This window comes from Osmerus mordax, chromosome 26 (genome assembly GCF_038355195.1).
Source record: "Osmerus mordax isolate fOsmMor3 chromosome 26, fOsmMor3.pri, whole genome shotgun sequence".
Classification (NCBI taxonomy): Eukaryota; Metazoa; Chordata; class Actinopteri; order Osmeriformes; family Osmeridae; genus Osmerus; species Osmerus mordax.
In genome coordinates this window covers 3,660,325-3,682,640 of record NC_090075.1, presented here as the reverse complement: position 1 = coordinate 3,682,640, position 22,316 = coordinate 3,660,325, and the positions used below count along the sequence as shown (strand labels likewise).

Sequence of the window (22,316 nt, the reverse complement as noted above, 5' to 3'; positions counted from 1 at the left end):
ATTTTGACTTTGAGCCACCCCACTCCTCCCCCTCACCCCCCCCCCCCCCCCACCCCCCCATCTCCTCCCCGCCTAGTCGGTGGCCATTCATACTTTGTATGTATGCCCTCACGAAGGCATAATCAATTTAAGAGTTTGTCTTGGGTCATTATTACCTGCTGCAGGGCCATCTGTTCGCCCTGGCACACCGACGCCCACTCCCCCGCCCGCCCATGCCGGCCAGCACCAGTGTTTGGAGTGCAGTGAAAGGTGTATTTTCTGAGCAAGGAGACGAGGTGGAGATGGAGGGAAAGTGTGGTGAGTAGAGAGGGAGGGAAGGAAGGAAGGGATAGGGGTAGGAGGGAGAGAGAGTGGGTGGTGGTTGGGGAGAGGAGGATTGAGAGGCCGGGAGGGAGGGAGGGGAAGGAAAGGATAGGGGTAGGGGGGAGAGGAGGATTGAGAGGCTGGGAGGAAGGGGGAGGGAGGGAGCTGTGTCAGCCAGATGGCCAGGGACACCAGTCTCTTCACACTGCCAAATGGGCCAGAGCATAGTTAAGAGTAGCGGGACTAAATATAATTACTCTCAGGACCCAGAGCATGATGGGAGATGTAGGACCTGGTCAGCCTGCATCACCTTGCATCTTTCTCTGGGTTCCAGCCCCGTCCTCCTCCCCCAGCGCTGTTATGTGTGAGTACTCTGCACGCGGAGCGCCATCATCACGTCTGCCTCCTCATATTGAAATGATAGAACTAGGCTCACTGAATCACGGTACGTTCGGACACGATACGAAAAGGATTTCCTGGCGGATGGCTGTGCTGCAGTTTCAATGTGGAGATCAGGCAAGGAAGTGAAGCACATTGCGGAACTACTGTCCCTCCATCCAGTTCTATGGCTACGCGTGTGTGTGCGGGAGGTGGTTCATCCAGTTCCTTTACTATGTGTGTGTGTCACACACAGAATGAAGGACATGTGTGCTGTTCAGTGTTATAATGACTGATACCCTGCCGATGGAATGGGGCCATGCTCGGTTTGGAAGTCTTGGTCTGGCAGATGTCCGTGTGTGTGTTGGGGAGGGAAGGGGGGGGGGGACTGAGTGTGTAGTGTGGGGCGGCGAAGTCCAATTATTGTACATATCTACACACTTTATCTCATGCTACACACACACACACACACATTTGCTTTGATTTCCTATGTGGATAAGTGAGAGATGTGTGCGAGAGAGAGAGAGAGAGAGAGAGAGAGAGAGATTGTGTACCTGGGGAGAGTGGCGGGCGTGAAAGGGAACAGGGTGCACCTGTGGCATCAAACATAACCTTCGTTATTTCTTTGTGTTTTTCTAGTCCCTTTGTGACAGGCAGTGAGACGATCCATCAGAGTGTCACACAGGGGAAAGACCTCATTTTCCCAGGAAGGTGACATTCTGTTTGTGTGACAGTGTTGGGCGATAATGAGTGATCTGTGTTTGAGAACACCAGCATGGATTCTGGCTATATTTAGATGCACTTTTCTTGAGTGTGTGTGTGTGTGTGTGTGTGTGAGGGGGGGGGTTGACTTTCAACAAAGTGGAACTTCACCGTGTGAGCCATGGCAGGGGGGGGGGGGGTGGGGGGGGGGGGGGGGGGGGGGGGGGGAGACCTTTCTCTCCTCCTCACCCAGACATGTCACTTTACAACTGACACAAACGGGTTGAACGAATCAACTTTGGACAGCTGGTAACCTTGGCAACTCTGAGACAGCACCAATACACATCTACAGACTATACAATGAGGACTGTCAAAATAAGATATTGCGACTCAACCAAGTGTTAAGTAGTGGATATGTTTTCAGTCATGTATTCAATGTGTTGTGTACCACACCCCTAAACCTCAAAAAAGAGGGATAAATCGACAGAGAGACAGAGAGACAGAGAGACAGAGAGACAGAGAGAGACACAGAAAGAGATAGAGAGAGACAGAGAGAGAAAGACAGAGAGACACAGAGACACAGAGAGAGAGAGAGAGAGACAGAGAGAGAGAGAGACAGAGAGAGAGAGAGAGAGAGAGACAGAGAGAGAGAGAGACAGAGAGACACAGAGACACAGAGAGAGAGAGAGAGAGAGAGACAGAGAGAGAGAGAGACACAGAGAGAGAGAGAGAGAGAGAGAGAGAGAGAGAGAGAGAGACAGAGAGGGAGACACAGAGAGAGAGAGCAAGCAGGTCTGCGGAGCCCTGACTGACAAGTGTGATCTCTAATTAATGGTCTGACATGGGCTAATGAAGCTAATGGAGTAAACTGCGCTAGCATATGGACGCCCCATGGGGATCCGTACTTAAAGGCCTAATTTAGATAAATGATGCCCCAGGTTATGGTTTGGTATTTGCATTTCATTTGTGCTGGAAGCTGGATTAAACAGAGATGGATGGGGGAGATCAAACACAGCGTGTTGATGTGAGGCAGGGGTGTTGGGCCGTGTGTGTGTGTGTGTGTGTGTGTGGGGGGGGGGGGGGGTTAAACAGAGGTATGCACATTGGTGCCACATGTCGGTGATTGTGTGTGTGTGTGTGTGTGTGTGTGTGAGAGAGAGAGATGCCACCAGCCAGGCATGAAGCTGGTTCCATTAGAGGATTGGAGGAACAATACGTTTTGTTGTGTGTGTGTGTGTGTGTGTGTGTGTGTGTGTGTGTGTGTGTGGGGGGGGGGGGGGGGGGGGGGTGCGTGGGGGGTTGGTGGCAGGTGTCAATGTGTGTCAGTCACACAATGTCGGGGAGGAGAAAGATCTCTATTGATGTACCACGGTTAAACGAGCCAATAGGCTCCTGCAGCACGCGTTGTTAAGGGAGACACCAGTGTGTCCTGAGACAGAGAGAGGTCACTGTCCATGTGCCTTTCAGCATGGGGCTCCACAGGGACTCTCTCTTTAGCTCCTTAGAGAAACCACCTCCCTAACCTGAAGTGTGCCAACACGGCCGATCGCTAGCAACACCATTCCACAGCACGTAGAATGTTCTAGAGTGAAACACTGGCTGAAAGAAATCCAAACATGTAGCCACTGAGTCAGGTCCATAAATGCAGGAGCACACACATGCACACACTCTCTGTTGTCCCTGGTGTAATGTATTGTGTTGTTACGTGATGTGCTGTTGTGTGTAATGTGTCATGAATCTGTGAAATGTTGATACAGTAATCTACTAATATATTGCATCTGCTGCATGATTGTGTAACTCACACTATGCAGCAAATTTTATTTTGCTTAACTTTTTAGAAAGGCCTGACCAGGGACTTGGTTGCAAATTAGCCTGTTGTCTAAAAACCTTTTATGCAACACATCTACAACGTTATTCATGTATGTAATAATGTGCGCTGCATTTTCCCTGACAAATAAACTAATAATAAGAAAGAAAAAAAAAGAATACACCTGCCTTTTCAACCACACTGTACAACACAGACCCACTCTCCAAACTTTATTTACCTTAATAACATTACATTTACATTACATTTAGCAGATGCTCTTATCCAGAGCGACTTACAGTAAGTACAGGGACATTCCCCCGAGGCAAGTAGGGTGAAGTGCCTTGCCAAGGACACAACGTCATGTGGCATGGCGGGAATTGAACCAGCGACCTTCTGGTTACTAGCCCGATTCTCTAACCGCTCAGCCACCTGACACCCATAACAGTAATGTTTGTAAAAGGACAAAGGATTTTTTTTTTATTGTTGACTGTACCGCCTGTCTCGATCATAACATAAATAAAACAGAAATATCTACCTTCGAAAAAGCTTCTTTTATTTTGTTTTGAAAATGAAGCTGTTGTTATACTCTGATGATTGGCCTTGGCAGAACATTGCCTGCTTTTCCTGTTAACTTTGAAAGAATGGATAATTTTTCTTATTATTATTTCAGATTCTGGCACGCTTTGCTAATGATGACTTCAGTTCTGTAAATTGCGCTTCTTGCGTTGCTATTGACGAGATGATAATGGCAACTCAACGGCGATTGATTCATGCGTTTCATCCACAGTCCACAACCCACAACCAAGCGGACCCTGTAGGCGACTTCGAACTCTTCAACGTGTCTGTGTACACTCTTAGATATGTGTTAGTGGCTAATATGGTCAGGAGGAGTGCTTCCACTCCGATTCGAGCCGATGTTGTTTCTCTAACGGGCTTTTCGTGACCTTTTAAAAGCAGGAAATGTACTTAAATCCGAGAGCGAGCCAGACAGGAAACAGACACGGTTGCGTGGTATTGTTTTCCTGTCCGACATTCACCGACACGGTCTCTCCGAGCCGGGGTTTTAGTGCGGTAGGGATCCATAGAGCATAGTTCTCTACCCCAACACCCTGAGGGAAGATATATTTTATTCATAAGCACTATAAAAATAAAGGTTTTTTTTTCTGTGGCAGTGGCCCTAAGGCCAGTAACATATTCTCAGAGCTACATGACCAGATGCTTCTTCTAAATGGGATAGCAGGCCAAGCATCTTAGTTCTCACTTCTCCTGGCTTAGACAGGAAGTTACATCCGTCCACTTCCTGGTCGATCAGTGTTTCGTGGCCTTGCTTCTGTAAACATACTTTCCTTGTCGTATTTCCTTGTCGTAGAATTGTATGACATTCTTAGAGATTTTGTATCACATAGAAACAGAACATGTTTATGTTCCTTCTACTAACATGACAAACATTTTCTGTACAGACACTCTTTCCAACAACCAATCGTAATGTTTAGCATTTCTGTTATACATACTCTATTTGTTGCAATTGTCTGTCTAGGTTAAACTTAGCCTTCACATGGACTGTGAGTGGAGTGTGCTACAAGTTTTAGGTGTTTTATTTGAGTAATTTGACAAAGTGTTCTTCATGAAGCGTCCCTGGTGGAGCCTTCCCTTCTGTTCTGTGGAATAATGTGCAACCGCAGAAATGATTGACAGCTGGCTTCATGTTCTGTAACTACGGCAACTGACAAGGTCGTGTCAGATGTGATGATGGGTGAGTAGGACTGTTCTGGGAAATATTTACTCTCCTTCTCCCCCTCCCTCCCTACCTCTCTCCCTCCCTCCCTTTCCCTCTCTCCCTCCCTCCCTTTCTCTCTCTCTCTCTCTCGCTCTCTTGCTCTCTCCCCTCCCTCCCTACCTCTCTCCCTCCTCCCTTTCTCTCTCGCTCTCTCGCTCTCTTGCTCTCTCCCCTCCCTACCTCTCTCCCTCCCTCCCTTTCCCTTTCTCTCACTCTCTTTCTCGCTCTCTTGCTCTCTCCCCTCCCTCCCTACCTCTCTCCCTCCCTCCCTCCCTACCTCTCTCCTTCCCCTTCCCTCTCTCTCTTTCTCTCTTGCTCTCTCCCTCCCTCCCTACCCCTCTCTCTCTCTCTCCCTCTATCTTGCTCTCTCCCCCTCCCTACCCCACTCCCTTCCCTTCTCTCTTTCTGTCAGTCCCTCACTCCCACTCTTTTCTTTCGTGAACTTTTTCCTTTATTCCTTTTTTTGTTTTCACCCCCTCCCCTGCCCCTGGCCCCTCCCCTGGCACCCACCCACCCCCCACCCCTCCCTCCTCAGACCCCGCCTCACCAGCACTGATATGGTTTGAGAAAATAGACAATATAGTTACGGAAGATAGGAGGCCGACTTGTCTGACTGCTGTGCTGAGAGAGGGAGAGGAGGACTCCGACTTTGTTTCTGCTGTCTGTCATCGGCATCTAAGCTCCCAGCTCCCTGGGCCTGTCTGATGTCAGACACAAAGACAAGAAGAAGAAAGATGGAGGACAGAAGGAAGAAGGAGTATATATATATATAAAATCTCTTCAGCATACCAATATTGTTATCCCTCCATCACCCTCCACACAAAAACACCACAATGGTGTGAATTCCGGCTGTGAAGGTCAAAGTTGGTGCATCGGGGTGCTACTGCAAGTTTTGTTTGTTAGATGACGTCCTTTAAACAGCCTCCCACAGAGCCGTCGCTGTAAATGTTATACTGTATCACTCTAGGTCTGCTCTCGAGCAAGCAGACACGTTCAAAGCCCAAAAACTCGAGATGAAACGCAATCAAGGACGCTAAGCGACGGGTGTGCGGTGAGAGGGCCAAGCAGCCCCTGTAGTGACAGATCGTAGGAGGGTGGTTGGGGGGGAGGACAGAGACAAGTAGGTGTGCCGTCTGCTGTGTTCAGAATGTGCCGTCTACTGTGTTCAGAATGTGCCGTCTGCTGTGTTCAGAATGTGCCGTCTACTGTGTTCAGAATGTGCCGTCTACTGTGTTCAGAATGTGCCGTCTGCTGTGTTCAGAATGTGCCGTCTACTGTGTTCAGAATGTGCCGTCTGCTGTGTTCAGAATGTGCCGTCTGCTGTGTTCAGAATGTGCCGTCTGCTGTGTTCAGAATGTGCCGTCTGCTGTGTTCAGAATGTGCCGTCTGCTGTGTTCAGAATGTGCCGTCTGCTGTGTTCAGAATGTGCCGTCTGCTGTGTTCAGAATGTGCCGTCTGCTGTGTTCAGAATGTGCCGTCTGCTGTGTTCAGAATGTGCCGTCTGCTGTGTTCAGTATCACCTGCCCTCCATCTTTCAGTCCCCAGCCCAGCCTAGCTACTCACATCCACCCCAACATCTGCCCCACATACACAGACACACACACACACACACAGTGGCCCTGGTTGGCATTTTCCTGGAAAGAGAAAAGATAACAATTGTATTTTATTTTTTTAACATGATGCATTGTAGAGCAGCATTGTCAGTGTTAGAGCTCTGACTGTTGGAGTTTACAGGGAGAGAAGAGCAGTGTAATAAAAGCTTGTTGTGTCTGCTCTGGGCCATACCAGCCTGTGTGAAGGAGCTTCTTGAAGTGATCCAGGAAAGAAGGTTAGCCAGTGAAAGCAAGGTGTGTTTTACTGTGTCTGTGTGTGTGCAGTTTAGTGAATGCATGTTCAAGGGGCAGTTCTGCATCAGGGTGTTTATCTGCAACCGGGCATAAATAATGGAAGTTTTGTGGAGCTTTGAAAACCTGGGAGCCTTATAGTAGATTCTAGAAGGTTATTTTCAAACACCTCAGTGTGTGCGATATAGCTCTTAACAAACAAAGAATGGGAGCTCCACTAGTAGGAGTTTGCTTTTGGAAGTCATTTGACCATTTGAAGTAAGATTTTCTCACTTGAATGTTGCTCTGAGAAAAAAATTACTGCCTGGAAGAAAGCCTGGCTTTCTTCCTCACTATCAGCCAGTAAGCTTTGATAGCAACAATTATCCCTCTAATGTTTAAAAGTCACTCTTTAACGGGAACATCTTTGAGGAAAAAAAAACGGCTTTTAGGGCGCTTCTAAGTTTTAACGCAGTTTGAGTTGTTCCCCTCCTCCTGTTATCGATTGGGCCTTTCAGGGTTTTGATAGCGCTGTCAGTAAAAAGGATAGTTAAATTTGATGGTATACTAAGACACTGGGCCCTGTTTTATGAATTTGGTCTCTCCAGGCCATCAGCATTAACGCTCTCCTTTAAGACCCCCATGAACCCAGCATACTCTTATGGGGTCCCTGGAAAGCTGGAGGCCGCCAGGGGCCAAACCCTCAGGGCCTGGCTCCATAAATACACAGCCCTTTAATTGTTACTTTGATGAAAGCCGAAGCCATAATGTCTGTGGCCTGAGTGCCTGATAATGCATCTCAGTGGTTCAGAAGCACTGGCGTTTGCCTTGAACTGGATGTGCTGAAAGGTTTGGTCAATCAATTTGTCGGAGAAGCTTTTAACCAAGAGCTGGTATTATCTTATTGGCATCCCTGTGGTATTGAGTAATCATCTCATCTGGGGTCTAAATGCTATCTAAATTACTTAAATCGGACCAGTTGCGACTCAGCCCAGGGAATCGCCTCATATCAGTCATAATGTTGCCACTCGCAAGCTAAATAAACTGCACTTTGTGCAGATTTAGCATCACACATATGTGATTCTGAACATTCCAACCGACTATTTTCCGATAGACAAAAACTATATGACAAACGCTATAGTATGGCTTCAAAATTTACAATTAGGAGGCTTACAAGTAACACTAGCAAGTAGTAGCATTGCTACGAGTATTATGCTAGGTTGCTAGGTAACGGAAGCTAACTAAAACTAGCTAGCTTCCGTTTTGGAAAAATAACTTACTCCTTAAAAGGTTAACCTCTAGTTTGAACCTGCTGTACAGACTAACTGTTACTATTTAATGGATGTGTTTGCGTTTTATGTTGATGTTTGTGTGCACATTTCCAGCAGCTGAAGGCATGGCGTACAGGAAGGTGCGAGGGGCCCAGCGGGCGGGGCCTCTGGTGGGGGAGGAGCTCCAGACCGCAGCCCTGGACCTGGACTGGGACCTGGAGAAGGAGCTGCAGGAGGCCGGGCCGGGCCTGGAGCGGGGCGCCGCAGGGGGGACGCCCTCCAGGGCGGAGGCCGACCCAGGACCTGATGGAAGCCTCCGTCTCTCCACACGGGCGCTTCGAGCGCCTGCAGGAAGACCCAACTACATCTCTCCCACTTCACCAGGACTCCGGGCAAGGGCCAGCGCAGAGCCAGCTGCCATCTGGTCAGGTACCTCCCCGCGACGCGCATCACGACACCAGGCCAAGTCAGGCTTTGTGCATCCTACAGGGTCAGTTACGGTACGTCCTCTGCTTGTCCGCATCCGACATCCAGGTACTTCCTGGGAGCCGCGGGAATCTTCATTCTGGGGATTCTGATTGGCCACTACGCTAAAACGCCCGATGCTCAGGCGCCGACCCCACCCACCGACACCACTGACCTATTGGAGGAGGTGCTGTGTGACATCACGGCTGATAAGATCCAGGCCTTGCACAGGTAGGACCGCCCACCGCGCTGACACGCATATTACATTTACATGACATTACATTTAGTCATTTAGCAGACCGCTCTTATCCAGAGCTACTTGCAGGAAGTACAGGAACATTCCCCTGAGGCAAGTAGGGTGTAGTGCCTTGCCCAAGGACACACGTCATTTGGCACGGACGGGAATCGTACTGGCAACCTTCAGATTACTAGCCCCGATTCCCTAACCGCTCAGCAACCTGACTCCTGTATATACATCCTACACCATACATACTTACATACTACACCCCACATACTACATACATATATAGCACGTATTGCATACTCCACACTACATACTATGTAATCCCAAGCTTTGGTTAACAAAGCACTATCTTAATTGGTGGTGTTTTAAACAGTAGTTTTACCAAGAGCCCCTTGCATCGAGAATTTTAGTTAGGAGAACACACCCACGCGCTGTTGAACTCCACCCACCGCCAGATCTTCAGAGTCATGTTCACCTTCAGCTCAGTCAGCTGAGGCATGTTCTTGCTCGCATGACAGCTGTTTTTAATTGCTCATCCACCGTCAGTTACATACACCAAGCGATGCGGCGTGGAACACCAGCTGAGCTACGGTGCTTTTGAATGGTCTATATTTGGAGGAACTGTGTCTACAAACAACCCTCCAGGTCCCTTTTGCTAGCCTGACAACAAGAGGTAGATAGCAACAGTAAGCAGGTGGGGGGGAGTTAGAGGGAGTAGCGATAAAATGACACGAAATTGCCAGTGATTGCCTGTGAGAGGGAGGGCCTCTCCCTTTCCCTGGTCACGCACGGCTGAGTCGCAGCACACTGATTGGTGCCAAGCCACTCAGCCAGAAAACCTCCAAATCTCCAGAGCTCGCTCCCTCCCTCCCCCAGCGCGGGGGAGAGAGGAGACGGAAGGGAGACAGACCGAGGGAGAGATGCAGAGAGACGGTTTGGAAGAGGGGGAAGAGAAAGAGAGAGAAATAAGGGGAGCCTTGCGCGTCTAAACAGGTATTAATGCTGCACTGATTTATCGGGGGTTAGCATGACGACGTGTATGGCAGGTATATGACTTTCCACAGTGTTCCCACTGAAAGGGGGGAGAATACCTCAGCTCCAGAGCCAGCTTTGCACGGATTTCAGCACTATTCATTTTTTATTTTGTCACATTTATATTTCAAATGCCAGGCGGTTGTGGACTTATATTCCCCCAATGTTTTTCTCTGTGGGCAAAACGAGACAGAACGGATAACCTTAAAACGCTAACGTTGTGATGTGGAATTCAGGGCCTCGGATGCAGAATGTTTGCGATTGCTCGTTCACTGAGGAAACCAGCCCAGCTGTGTTAGTATTCACACCTTGGTTTTTGTTTACCCACATAATTGCATTATTTACTTTTTGGGGTACAGGGGGGAGCCCTGAAATCTATCCTGCAAAGGGAGTCTCCACTGGCAGAGCTGAGATAATTTCTGACAGCCCTGTGAATGTTTAGACAAGAAAAATATCCTCAGTAAATGAAATGGTGTTCCTCTCTGTTTATCTGCAACACTAACTGACAATCATATAGTTTACAATGCTGATAAGATCATGGGGAAAAAATGGTGAAGCCAAATTGCTTGGTTATGAATTGTTTCAAAGTGTAACTGGTTTTAATTGTGTGTGCGTGTAGTATGTGTGTGTGTGTGTGTGTGTTTGGACATATTCCCAGTTAGCCTCCAAGCCAAATACCCATTTTCTTATCCTGAATTGACTGTAAAGCTGATTGCAGCAGTGTTTGTTCTCGAGTCCTTGGCTTGTGGCTGTATTCCTGCATGTAACCATTTCTGTCATTTACACTTCAAAGAAGCGTGGCGAAGGGAGGGTGGGGGGGGTGTGCGGAGAAACTGTTCCAGCTAAATTGGATTAGCCCAAAAATCCCTGGGTGAGAAAGTATGTTTCCCCCTGGTCAGTCTCCCCACAGTGTCTGCTGGAAACACCCTCGTCCCCTAACGAAACTGGGGTCAGGGAGATAAGAGTCCAACAGGAGCCTGGGGGTAGCGGTTCCATCCTGCACGTAGCACGCAGGACGCACAGAAACCCACTCTGATGCTGGTTCTACTAAAGAGCCTTGGCTTCAACGGCAGGACATGAGGCTTCTGTGAGGTCAAGTCCCTTCCAACACTTCCCTCATTTAGTGGTCTATCTATCTAATCTATCTCTATCCTCCAAAGCCAGAACTGTGTATCGCAAGCCTAGCAAGCCGTGACCCCACGACCTCGATGTCACGACCCCCAGGAATCATCACCGTGATTAAACCGAGGTGCGCACATTTGCGGATTAGGAATATAAATCACGTACAAGCGCCTCCAGCGGCTCCTCGGTCAGCCCCCCCGCAGCGCCGGTCTCTCCTCTGAGAGAGAAGCCACCGGGTTCGAGACCGGCACGTCACGCACATCCCCCGTAGCCCGTGTTGGGCGAGAGGCCAAATTAAATTTCTACGGACAATCGTCCATAATCACCGAGTGCTGATGTATTAGCCGTGCCGGGTTCCAGTCAGATGGACGACAGGCGAGCAGGGGGAGAGAGGGATGAGGGAGGACGGGTGTCATGTTTGCTGATGGCCTCAGACGTCCATTAGGAGGTGAGACATGTCGTGTCCACACAGGCCCGCACACCCAGCAAGACATCAGAATCGCATCGAACAGGCCGCGCGCGCAACTTGTGTATCTCCTGCTGCGGTCCGCACAACCCGCGGTGGTTGGTCGTGTTTGCTGTGAGGACGGACATATCCTGACAATCCCTTCTGCGTGTCTACTCTGGATGTTCCTTCAATCTGTTGCGCGAACTCTTTCACTTCCGTCTTTCTCTCTCTGTCTCCTGTTTCCCTCTCTTCTCTCTCCTCCCCCTTTCCCTCCACCTCTCTCCCTCTCTCTACCTCTTCCTCCCTCTCTCTCCCTCTCTCTACCTCTTCCTTCCTCTCCCTCTCCCTCTCTCTACCTCTTCCTCCCTCTCTCTCTCCCTCTTTCTACCTCTTCCTCCCTCTCTCTCTGTACCTGGCCGGCTGATGTCCTCCCCTCCTCTCTACCTCTTCCCCTCCCTCCCTCCCTCCCTCCCTCCCTCCCTCCCTCCCTCCCTCCCTCCCTCCCTCCCTCCCTCCCTCCCTCCCTCCCTCCCTCCCTCCCTCCCTCCCTCCCTCCCTCCCTCCCTCCCTCCCTCCCTCCCTCCCTCTCTCTCTCTCTCTCTCTCTCTCTCTCTCTCTCTCTCTCTCTCTCTCTCTCTCTCTCTCTCTCTCTACCTCTTCCTCCCTCTCTCTCCCTCTCTCTCTGTACCTGCCTGGCTGATGTCTTCCCTTCCTCTCTCCCTCTCCCTGAGAGCCAGCCCTGCAATCTGCTCTGTTTTTCCTCTTCCCCCCAGCAGAGCCTCTTACCCGGGGCCTTTCTGGAACCGTACACAGCCCAGAACCTGCTTTCCCTTCTCCCTGTCTCACCGAGACCAGTAATGTATTCTTTTAACAGGCATGTCATTATGATGGAATGTGTTTGAATAAATAGAAGTGGAAAATCTTGTTGTAGGCGCCCCCGTGTCACATTTTGAGAAATGTCGGACTTTGCAGTCCTTCTCCCTGTTTGGAAACTTCCGTGGGGATTGTGCGATGACTGAATCCGCGTGACAGCGTGAAGCACAGCGTTGTCAGTGTAATGCTGTTATTGTTTGACAGTTCTATCAATAAAAAGCATGTTGGGTGGCGTGCTCTGACACTGGATGGGAATACAAATAAGCGGACATACGACTGAAACTGCTGATGTGCGGGGCTGCTGGTGTTTCAAAGAGAGACGTAACGTGTTCGATCAGATTTCCGACGTCTGTGTGAGTGCGCGAGCGTGTTTCTGTGATGCCTGTCTGTGAGGGAAAGACGCAGAGAGTCAAACAGAGAAAGATGAAGTGTTTGTGTGGTGTGTTTGTGTGTTTTTGTGAGAGTGGTTCTGCTGACTCTGCTAGACCACAGGTCTGTCAAGGCAGATCCTTATAATTAGGATACACACCATCAGATCAATAACTGCCGCGGAGAGGAATTGATATTCCTGGTATGGGAGGATCAATAGGAATAACGGTGTGTTACAATGGCCATCTAATAAGTAGAGGAATACTCCACTACTGGAGCACTGACAGGTGAGAGAATGGGGAAGTCCCTCTTCATACGCCCCCTCCCCCCCCCCTTCCTCCTCCCTTTTCTAAAGAGAGCTTCCATCAAGCAGAAAGACAGGTTACAATATATTTAAGTGTCAATTTATTGTATTTTTTTCTCCCCCCGGCACATTTTCTACGTTGACTCCTTTTGTGGAACAGGTTGTTAAATCGTAGGGGCGTCGATATGGAGGCAAAGTCAATAGCAAACTCGGGTATTTGAATTCTTAATAGGCAATCCAGGACAGCCAATCAAGCACAGATAGGTATTTAAAATGTGTGTTGTATGTACGATGTATGTACAATGATGGCTAGGTTTCTGTGGTAGATTAGTCTAGTCATCTTAGACAAGTTCTTGTGAATGGAGGTTAATTAACTTTCTCCAATGCGAGACTTCGATGTTGAGGCTGACCTTTCGGTAGAGGAAAGAACTGCTGGACACTTCTGATGTCTTAAAGCAATTAAAGTCTGTGTGTGTGTGTATGTGTGTGTGTGTGTGTGTGGTCTTGCTTAAATACCTCTGCAGGGACCAGTAGTCCCCAAAATAATATTAACATTCATAGAAAGAAAAAAACACATTTTAGTTTCTTGGAATTTGAAAAGAAATGTCTTGGGCCAGACAACATCAAGTGCTATTTAATAGAGGGTTAGCATTCCAGGTATTAGGGATAGCATGATTTGGAATGGGAGTGAATAGTAAAACAAACCGTGTGTGGTGTGTGCAGGGCACAGAGCAGTTGTAGACCAGAGTCAGGGTGATCATGCCAGCCTGTCAGACACAGAGGATGGACTCTGTGGGACTGTGACATTTAAAACAAACAGTGATTAAGAGTCAGATGACCAAAGTGACTCCTCAGAGGTCGGCCTCCTCATCTGGGAGGTTTGGGGTGACACTCACAGAGGAGGTAATGAGAACATCCCAGCCAGCCTTGATGCACACACACACACTGACGCACACACACACACACAGACACACACACACACACAGACACACACACACACACAGACACACACACACACACAGACACACACACAGACACACACACACACACTGACGCACACACACACACACAGACACACACACACACACAGACACACACACACACACAGACACACACACACACACAGACACACACACACACTGAACCTCCCACACACACACACACACACACACAAGACACACACACACACAGACACAGACACACACACACACACGCCCGTGCACACGCCCAAACTTCCTATACGCTGCCTGATACGCCGACAAAAAAACACCACCGGAAATGCACGCGACCAAAATATAAAGTAGTGAGGCTCAAATAGCAATCCTAAAACAACCATGGCTCCGTGTGTGTGGACGGGCCGCGGGGTGTGGAACCAGTGGGACTGTTCCACACCCCACCAGCCATGCTTTGACATTACCCGACTGGCTCTGCTTGCATCACTGTGCAGCTGGGAGCAATATGGCGACTTTTGTGCTCGGGTCGTGTTTTAAGGTCAAGTGTCTACACTGATCCGAACTCTCTCTAACGAGTCTGTCATGACTTTGACATGTGTCACCACATGTTTACCAGGGCCCAGGACGTCATGGGGACACGCCGGGGAAAGGACAACACCCTCTCATTGGTCCAGAGAGGCCTCTCAGGGGGGTTCTCTGCCAGTGGGGTTAGGAGGCGGAGCTAGGAGAGGGGGCTAGGAGAGGGGGTCAGGAGAGGGGCTAGGAGAGGGGGCTAGGAGAGGGGGCTAGGAGAGGGGGACTAGGAGAGGAGGTTAGGAGAGGGGGTTAGGAGAGGGGGCTAGGAGGAGGTCAAGGAGAGGGGGCTAGGAGAGGGGGCTAGGAGAGGGTGTTAGGGGAGGGGGCTAGGAGAGGGGGCTAGGAGAGGGGGCTAGGAGAGGAGGTTAGGAGAGGGGGTTAGGAGAGGGGGCTAGGAGGAGGTCAAGGAGAGGGGGCTAGGAGAGGGGGCTAGGAGAGGGTGTTAGGGGAGGGGGCTAGGAGAGGGAGCTAGGAGAGGGGGCTAGGAGAGGGGGCTAGGATAGGGGGCTAGGATGGGGGACTAGGAGAGGGAGCTAGGAGAGGGGGCTTGGATAGGGGTTAGGAGAGGGAGCTAGGAGAGGGGGCTAGGAGAGGGGTCACAGACACAGACAGACCCATTGGCATTAGACCTGTCATAGAAGCAGTCCACAGTCAGTCATGAGCTTGGTGCAGGCCAGGAATGGTCCACAGAGGGATGGAGATATCTAGTACTCTGCTTCTCTCCTCCATCATCCTTTCCCACCTCCACTTACCTCCTCCACTCACCGCCTCTCCCTCCCCCTGCTCCCCCGATTCCCCCGCTAAGTCCCCAGAGGTCTAGGTTGTAATTATGCTGTGAGGGTGCCCTGTCGCCTGCAGCAGTGAAACAATCAATACGGGTGTTAGTTGCTAACGCTAGCCCTACTTTGGGATGTTGGATGTGGGCAGACAGGGAGCAGTGATTAGTCTCTGCTGTGTCCTGGCTGGCTTGGCTGCTGCCTGGTGTTCAGGGGGCAGTCTGATGGAGACATTTGCGCTGTGATGGGATTTGTATTTAAATGTGTGTGTGTGTGTGTGTGCAAAATCTGTACGGGGCGCTTTTTTGCACGAATCCAACATAGGCAAACTGAAGCGTGTAAGAGTGGCTTTCCACTGTCTCTGTGTGAATGTTTGTTTCGCCCCCCGGGGTGGCAGAGAGACGGGGCAGAGGGATGGCGTAAATCGACCTCCGGAGACTCGCTGAGGCTGACAACTAACTCCACTGCAGTCACCGTGGGGAGGTAGACAGTCATGAGTAGTTTACCTGAAGAGGAGAAATACTGGAGAGAAGATTACCCTCTCTCTCTCTCTCTCTCTCTCTCTCTCTCACACACTCTCTCGTTCTCTCTGTCTCTACTCTCACCATCACTACCACTCGCTCCATTTCACTGCAGGACAGGTGGAATAGACTCTCCGAACAGACTTCCTGAGAGGAGTGCAGTGAAGTTAAAGAGGAAAAAGGGAGAGTCCAAGTACCCCCCCCACCACCCACCCCCCCCCAAAAGAAAAAAAGAAAGAAAAACCCAACAGGCCCAAGTAACACCTTCAGCGAAGGACAAAGCAGTTCCACTCCAGTTCCGTGTCAACCAATCACCTATCCCCTCAGCCGTGTGTTCAGTGGCTGTGGACACCTGGGTCCGACGGCCACCCTGAGCCCGTCGTGTTGGCCCTCTTCTCAAACGCCGTGTCGGACGGAACTCGGTGCTACTCACAGATGGCGTGTGTCCACTGTGGTGAAAACACACCCGCGTGGCAAACTGTCGTTCTCTCACTGAAGAACCAATCAGAGGCCTGGGATCCCCCCTCACGTTTAAAGAGCCAGTGGGGGAGGGAGGGGGGGGGGGCACCATCCGTCTGAAGCAGGGCCGACCCGTCGCTCAGGCCCCTGCGTGTCCTCCTGAGTTGTTTACCTCAGAGGGAGAAGAAGCAGGGCCGACGGGGCCGTGATGAAACGGACTGCAACGAGAGGCTAGGGATGTCCTGTCAGGGGGGTGGGGTGGGAGGGAGGCTCACGGCATCACCACGCATCCTGTCCCCTACCCTCTATCTCCTCCCACCCCCCACTGTGCCTAGCCCTGGAAGGCAGTTCTCAACCGGGCTGTTTGAAGTCAGCCTCGCCCGCCCAAGGCCACCTCACACGGATGGAGGGAGATTATGCCACACGCTGTAATACCTGGAACACCGTACAGGATCAGGTACCGCACTCACAGCCCTGTACTTAGAGGTACTATTAGATGAGAGTCCACACTTACCAGACAGTTCCACGAACCATCCGAACACAGTGCTCTAGGTTTGTGTATGTGTTTTGAAGGGCTATGTTGGGAAATGTTATTCCAAAGAGCATTCCTGGAGCATGTCAGGAACATGTTGCTCTTTTAAAGCCCCATCTTCAGATCTACTCGCTAAATCTCTAATTTGTAGGACCAATTAAGGGGCTTGGCTGTATCTTATAGAATGATGAATTATGAAATGGAGGCCGTGGGTGATATTTGGAGAATTAATGTTGTTTTTCTTACTTCTTTTAGTTCCATTATTTACTCTACATCTTGTTGTTCCTACTAATGAAGTTTTCAAATACATACAGATTGTAGATCTAGCACATTAAGACTTCATTAATATCTACTAGCAACTGTTTTATGTAAGTATGGGTGGGTGGTGTCTATTCCTTTGACTGTGTGTGTGTGTGAGAAAGTGTGTGTGTGCGTGTGTGTGAAAGGGTGTGTTTGTGTTCATCATGCCAAGGTTGCAGTGACAGCGTTGTTGTTTAACTCAACCAGAATGTATTTGGGACGGTGGTCACACAGAAATGTTTGGTTATGAATGTCACCTTGGCTCATAACGAAGGCTCTCTCTCCTCTCTCTCCTCTCTCTCTCTTTCCCCTCTCTCTCCCCTCTCGGCCCTCTCTCTCTCCCGCTCTCTCCTCTCCTCTCTCTCTCCCGCTCTCTCTCTCCTCTCTCTCCCCACTCTCTCCCGCTCTCTCTCTCCTCTCTCTCTCCCCCACTCTCTCTCTCTGTCTCTCCCCTCTATCTCTCCTCTCTCTCTCTCCTCTCTCCTCTCCCGCTCTCTCTCTCCTCTCTCTCTCCCCACTCTCTCCTCACTCTCTCCCCTCTCTCTCTCCTCTGTCTCTCTCTCTCCTCCGTAACCCCTTTCCATCTCCCTGCCCATTACCCCACATCTGTGTGTCTCAAACAGTGACTCACGTACACTTGCAGTTCTCTCTTTCTCTCACACAAGCTGACACACACACACACACACACGATTACAGACACACAAACACACACACGCCTGCATGTATCTCTTTCTCTCACAGATGCGGACACACATTCTCCCTCACACACACACACACAGCCCCTCTAACCCAGGGTCTTAATTGCCTCCTCTGGATGATGACATTGATTAATCCACCAGAATGTTCCAACAGGCTCCCACTAGACTCTCTCTCTGCCCTTTCTCTCTCTCTTTCTCCCCTCTCTCTCTACCCCTAGACTATCTCTCTGGCCTCTCTCTACCCCTAGACTCTTTTCGGCCTCTCTCTCTCTCTGACCTCTTTCTGGTTATACCCTTTGGATTATCAGTTGTCAGTTTCTCTGTCTCCCACTTTCTCTTTATATATATATATTTTTTTGTACTTTGATCCCACGGGACGCAAAATGGAGGCTATGGCTAAGGCTGGGGCTGGGTTTGGACTAAGGGCTGAGGTTGGGGGCTAGGGACTAGGGGCTGGGGATAAGGATGCAGGGGATATTTTGGGGTTGTGGCAGGTTGGATTCCTGGGGGTCTCACCTCTGGAGACCCAGCGCCGAGAGAGAGAGAGAGAGAGAGAGAGAGAGAGAGAGAGAGAGAGAGAGAGAGAGAGAGGGAGAGAGGGAGGGAGGGAGGAGGGAGGGAGGGAGGGAGGGGGAGGGAGGGGGGGAGGGAGGGGGGGAGGGGGAGGGGAGGGGGAGGGGGAGGGGGAGGGGGAGGGGGAGGGGGAGAGCAAATGGAGCTAGGCACAGCTGAGAACACAATGTCTGTCCGCAGCCAGGCAAATACCCTGTCCCTCCCCAACACAAACACACACACACACACATGTTCAGAAGAGATTCCAGTGGGTTCCTTGTGAAGCTGGTCCGAGTTAAAGACCTTACCTGCAGAAGTTCAGAACGGAAGCCCAGAACAAGGGTGTGTGTGTGGCCGACTGATAAGGCAGAGCCATCTTTAAAGTGGCTTGTTTATTACTTCCCCCCCCCCTCCCCACCCCTTCTTACCTGTGAGGTAATCTACCTCCCCTTGCCTGTGTATCACCCCCCCCCCCCCCCCTCCCCCGTTAGATGTTTGTTCGGCTGCTAGTGTCACGGCGAAGCGACTCCACAGGCTCTAAGAGTTCAATGAGAGCCCTAATCCTGCTGGTGCATCTGCATTGATCCACCCAGCCTTTGTGTAAACACAGCTAGGTACAAACACACACACACAGTGGGAAGGGCAGGTATTGCTTCCCATGGCGTGGTGTCAAAGACAATTTTTTTATTTGTCAATGCTGCGTGTGTGTGTGTTTCTCGGGCGTGTTTGTGAGTGCAGTTAGGGCTGGATTGTGCATCCGGGCTGAGCAGGGAGGGCTCTGTCTCGGGCAGAAGGGGGGCTCACAGGAGAGGCTGTGCGGAGGCTGGATATTGAGCAGCCACGGGCTTGTCACTGCCTGAGATTCATGGCTTCGGGAGGGCTGTGTGTTTACTGCAGTGTCCCCCAAGGCAACACACACACACCCAGCGCGGGAGACCTTGCTATCAGTCAGCATGCATCCTTCCCTCCCTGACACACACACACACACGTGCACCGATAAACACAAACGCACGCGCCGACATGCACACGCATCGACGCGCGCACACAAACACTTTTCCTGCATCCCCACAGTGAAAAGTCACAACCATGCAGGGGAACTCAGGCTGGAGCTGATAGAGTGGACACAGTTTGAATGTTGCATCCCCCCCCCCCCCCCCACCAGGTCACTCCCCCCCTCCAGGGAGCATGGCTTCCCCCCACTGCAGGTGACTGGGGCAACATTCTGCTTCCCGCTAATCAGTCAGCTAAACTGACTGTAAAGACTCTAACATCTGAGTGTGATAATCTTGTTAGACTTGTCTGTAGTATGAACGGCTTAATCTACTGGCTTGGTTTGAGTAAACGACACATTGTTTTGAGAAATCTTATCCGGGTGATTATTTCCTTTTCACTTGATTTGCTGGAGCATGTTTGCAGGCTCCAGAGAATGGCAGCACAGGGCAGGGTATAGAAGCCTCCTCAGAGCACGCTGGTGTTTAATCACTGGCCAGCAAGCCAGGGAACTAGAAGTGAGGCTCACTGCTGTACTAGTGAGCCAGCCAAGAGACACTGACATGCCTGGTGAATATTTGATGAGCGCTGTCTTTTGAGTTGGTGTGATACTAGGGGGGCAGGATAGCTGGCTGTCAGGGGAGCACTGACACCCCTCTGAACGGCTGCCCGGCTACCCAGCCGACACAGAGTTTCTCACATCTCCTTGTTGCACCCCCCCCCACACACAACACACACACACACACACACCTTCTACCTATCTTCCCGTCTCAACCAGTCTTTTTCTCTCCTCCTCTAACCTCCCTCTCCTTCCATCTCCGCTTCCGTGTCTGTTTCTCCATTTCTCTACCCCCCCCACCCCCACCCCTTGGACCGCTACCCCTGTCCGTTCCCTGCACCCTCGGGGCCAGGCAGAGACTGAAGCTCCTTTTACCAGTTCAGTCCAAATCACAGGTGGTTCAGAGGGTCTGTTGGCTCTCTCACTGTCTCCAGGGCATACTGATTGGAATGGAAACCAGGGCAATTAATAGGACTTTATATTCATGAGAACACGTGGAAATAAATCAAAAGAAACATTGGTCGATGTTTAATTCAAAGACGATTTCGCCCGGTCTGAATTTGGAGAGCGTTGCCGCGCACGCCATCGCCGTCGGACACGCGGAACAACGGCGCGCCGCCTCTCATTGGTCGATTTGAATTCCAGAGGCACGGCGAGTGACATTCAACCCCTCGGTGGTGTCGATGGAAATATGGAAATAAGAAGTGACACAAGGCGTCCTGCTGAATGCCAGACCAAACGTATGCTTGTGTAAATGGTGTCTGTTTTCGGAGCGTGGTTGTTTTTTTTGTTGGGGGGGGGGTCTGTCTGGCAGCCATTCTCTCTTTCTGTCTCTCTTCCTCTCTCTTCCTCTCTGTCTCTTCCTCTCTCTCTTTTCCTCTCTCCCTCTTCCTCTCTCTCTCTTCCTCTCTCTCTTTTCTCTCTTTTTTTATTTTCCTCTTTATTTTTCTCTCTTTTTCTTTTGCTGTACAAACAAAGCTTGGTCGGATCACACTTAAAATAATTGATTTATTTGTTCTTTCTCTTCCACCAAACGAGGACAAATTCAGCTCTCGGAGAAGGGTTAGAAGGGCCAGGGCACCGAAAACGGATTACTTGACGCTCCTGCCTCTCTTTCTCTCTCCCCTCCCGCCCTCCGCCTCTCTTTCTCCACTGCTCCTGTACTTTCTGATTGCGCTCACCCTCCAGAGTTCAGTCTTTGCCAAGCGGAATCCCTGCGCTGATTTTCACGAGCGTAATTAGGCGGCGGGATTTGCTTTCTCTTGATTTCCTGAAGAAGAAAAAAAAGCGAAGTTACATCGTTCATCTCAATAACTTCCTCTTCTCAACACATGTCAGTGTGATTATGTATGCAGACAGAGAGAGCATGGAGCTAAGGTCTTAGAAAGGGAAATAGAGGGGGGGGAGAGTGAGGGAGAAAAAGGGACAGAGACATAAAAAGAAAGGAATGAAAGAGATTGAAGGGAGGGAGAGAGAAAGAGCGCTGAGAGACAGAGAAAGCGAGGGAAGGGAAGAGGAGATATCATTTTATGTGTTAGTTATATGACATGTTCCCACTGTGAGAGCTCTTGTGAGCTAAGCATCCTTATGTGTGTGTACCTGTGCGACTGTGTGTGTATGTTACAGAATCCATATAAAGAGTGAATATCTGGTCACATCTATATAAAGCATTGCTTACAATCTACTTTAGTGTTTGTGTGCGCGCGCGTGCGCTACAATACAGCACCTGTCAATACTTGTTTGCTGAATAGGTACAAGCTTATCTCCAACTGGGAAAAGGTTGTCTTTCTTTATCTGCTCTATCTATCTCTGGTAGCGGCTCCATGCGATCCCTAGCGCACGGTGACTAGAGGCGCCGGGATCCAGATAAGAGTTTCTCCTTCTGAGACAGCGCTGCCGACGCTCGCCGCGTTAGAACACATTTGGTCGCTCTTTGTTCGCGAGTTTTCAGTTTTTGGTCTTGTGTGATGTTATTGTTGGTGCTGGGTGTTGGCAGCCAGGCTGGAGTTTCGGGAAGCGATTCTGGGCCCGTTAGACAGCCGAGACGACGCCTCGCGGGATGTTGTGATTAGCGGTACACGACATGTGACGTGATTGTCACGTGGCCTTGTAAGCACGGAGCTGGTACCACAGAATATGAGAACTATCAGGACCTCGCCATCACCCCCTACATAGCTGTATACCTCACTATCACCAGACTCTCACACCTGCATACCGTTATTCTATCAAGAGTCGTGTCACCTTCCCCATCTAACAGGCAGCAGGAGAGATCAGAGAGGATAAGTGTGGTTTTGCATTAGCAATGCAGATGTGTCAGTGTGTGTGTGTGTGTGTGTGTGTGCGCGTGTGTCAGTAAATTCTCTCAGAGACAGAGATGACATTGTCTGCTTTCATCTGCTTCCTTAAAGGTTCAACTCAAGTTTAACAGCAGCCTTTAGTTTCGATTCTCACCGCGTGGATGGCGTTGACGTTACTCCACGCC

General features: G+C 50.2%; 1 protein-coding gene across 1 annotated transcript in view; it reads left to right on the top strand.

Moving 5' to 3' along the window:
- The first annotated feature begins 283 nt into the window (after positions 1–283).
- The window catches only part of LOC136935787 (inactive N-acetylated-alpha-linked acidic dipeptidase-like protein 2), a 57,228-nt gene continuing 35,195 nt past the window's right edge, over positions 284–22,316 (top strand). Inside the window, exons 1-4 of the mRNA XM_067229450.1 lie at positions 284–297; positions 8,176–8,485; positions 8,596–8,757; positions 14,488–14,578. Coding sequence (XP_067085551.1) covers positions 8,187–8,485; positions 8,596–8,757; positions 14,488–14,578 — 552 coding nt within the window. The 5' untranslated portion in view covers positions 284–297; positions 8,176–8,186. The remainder of the gene's footprint in view (positions 298–8,175; positions 8,486–8,595; positions 8,758–14,487; positions 14,579–22,316) is intronic.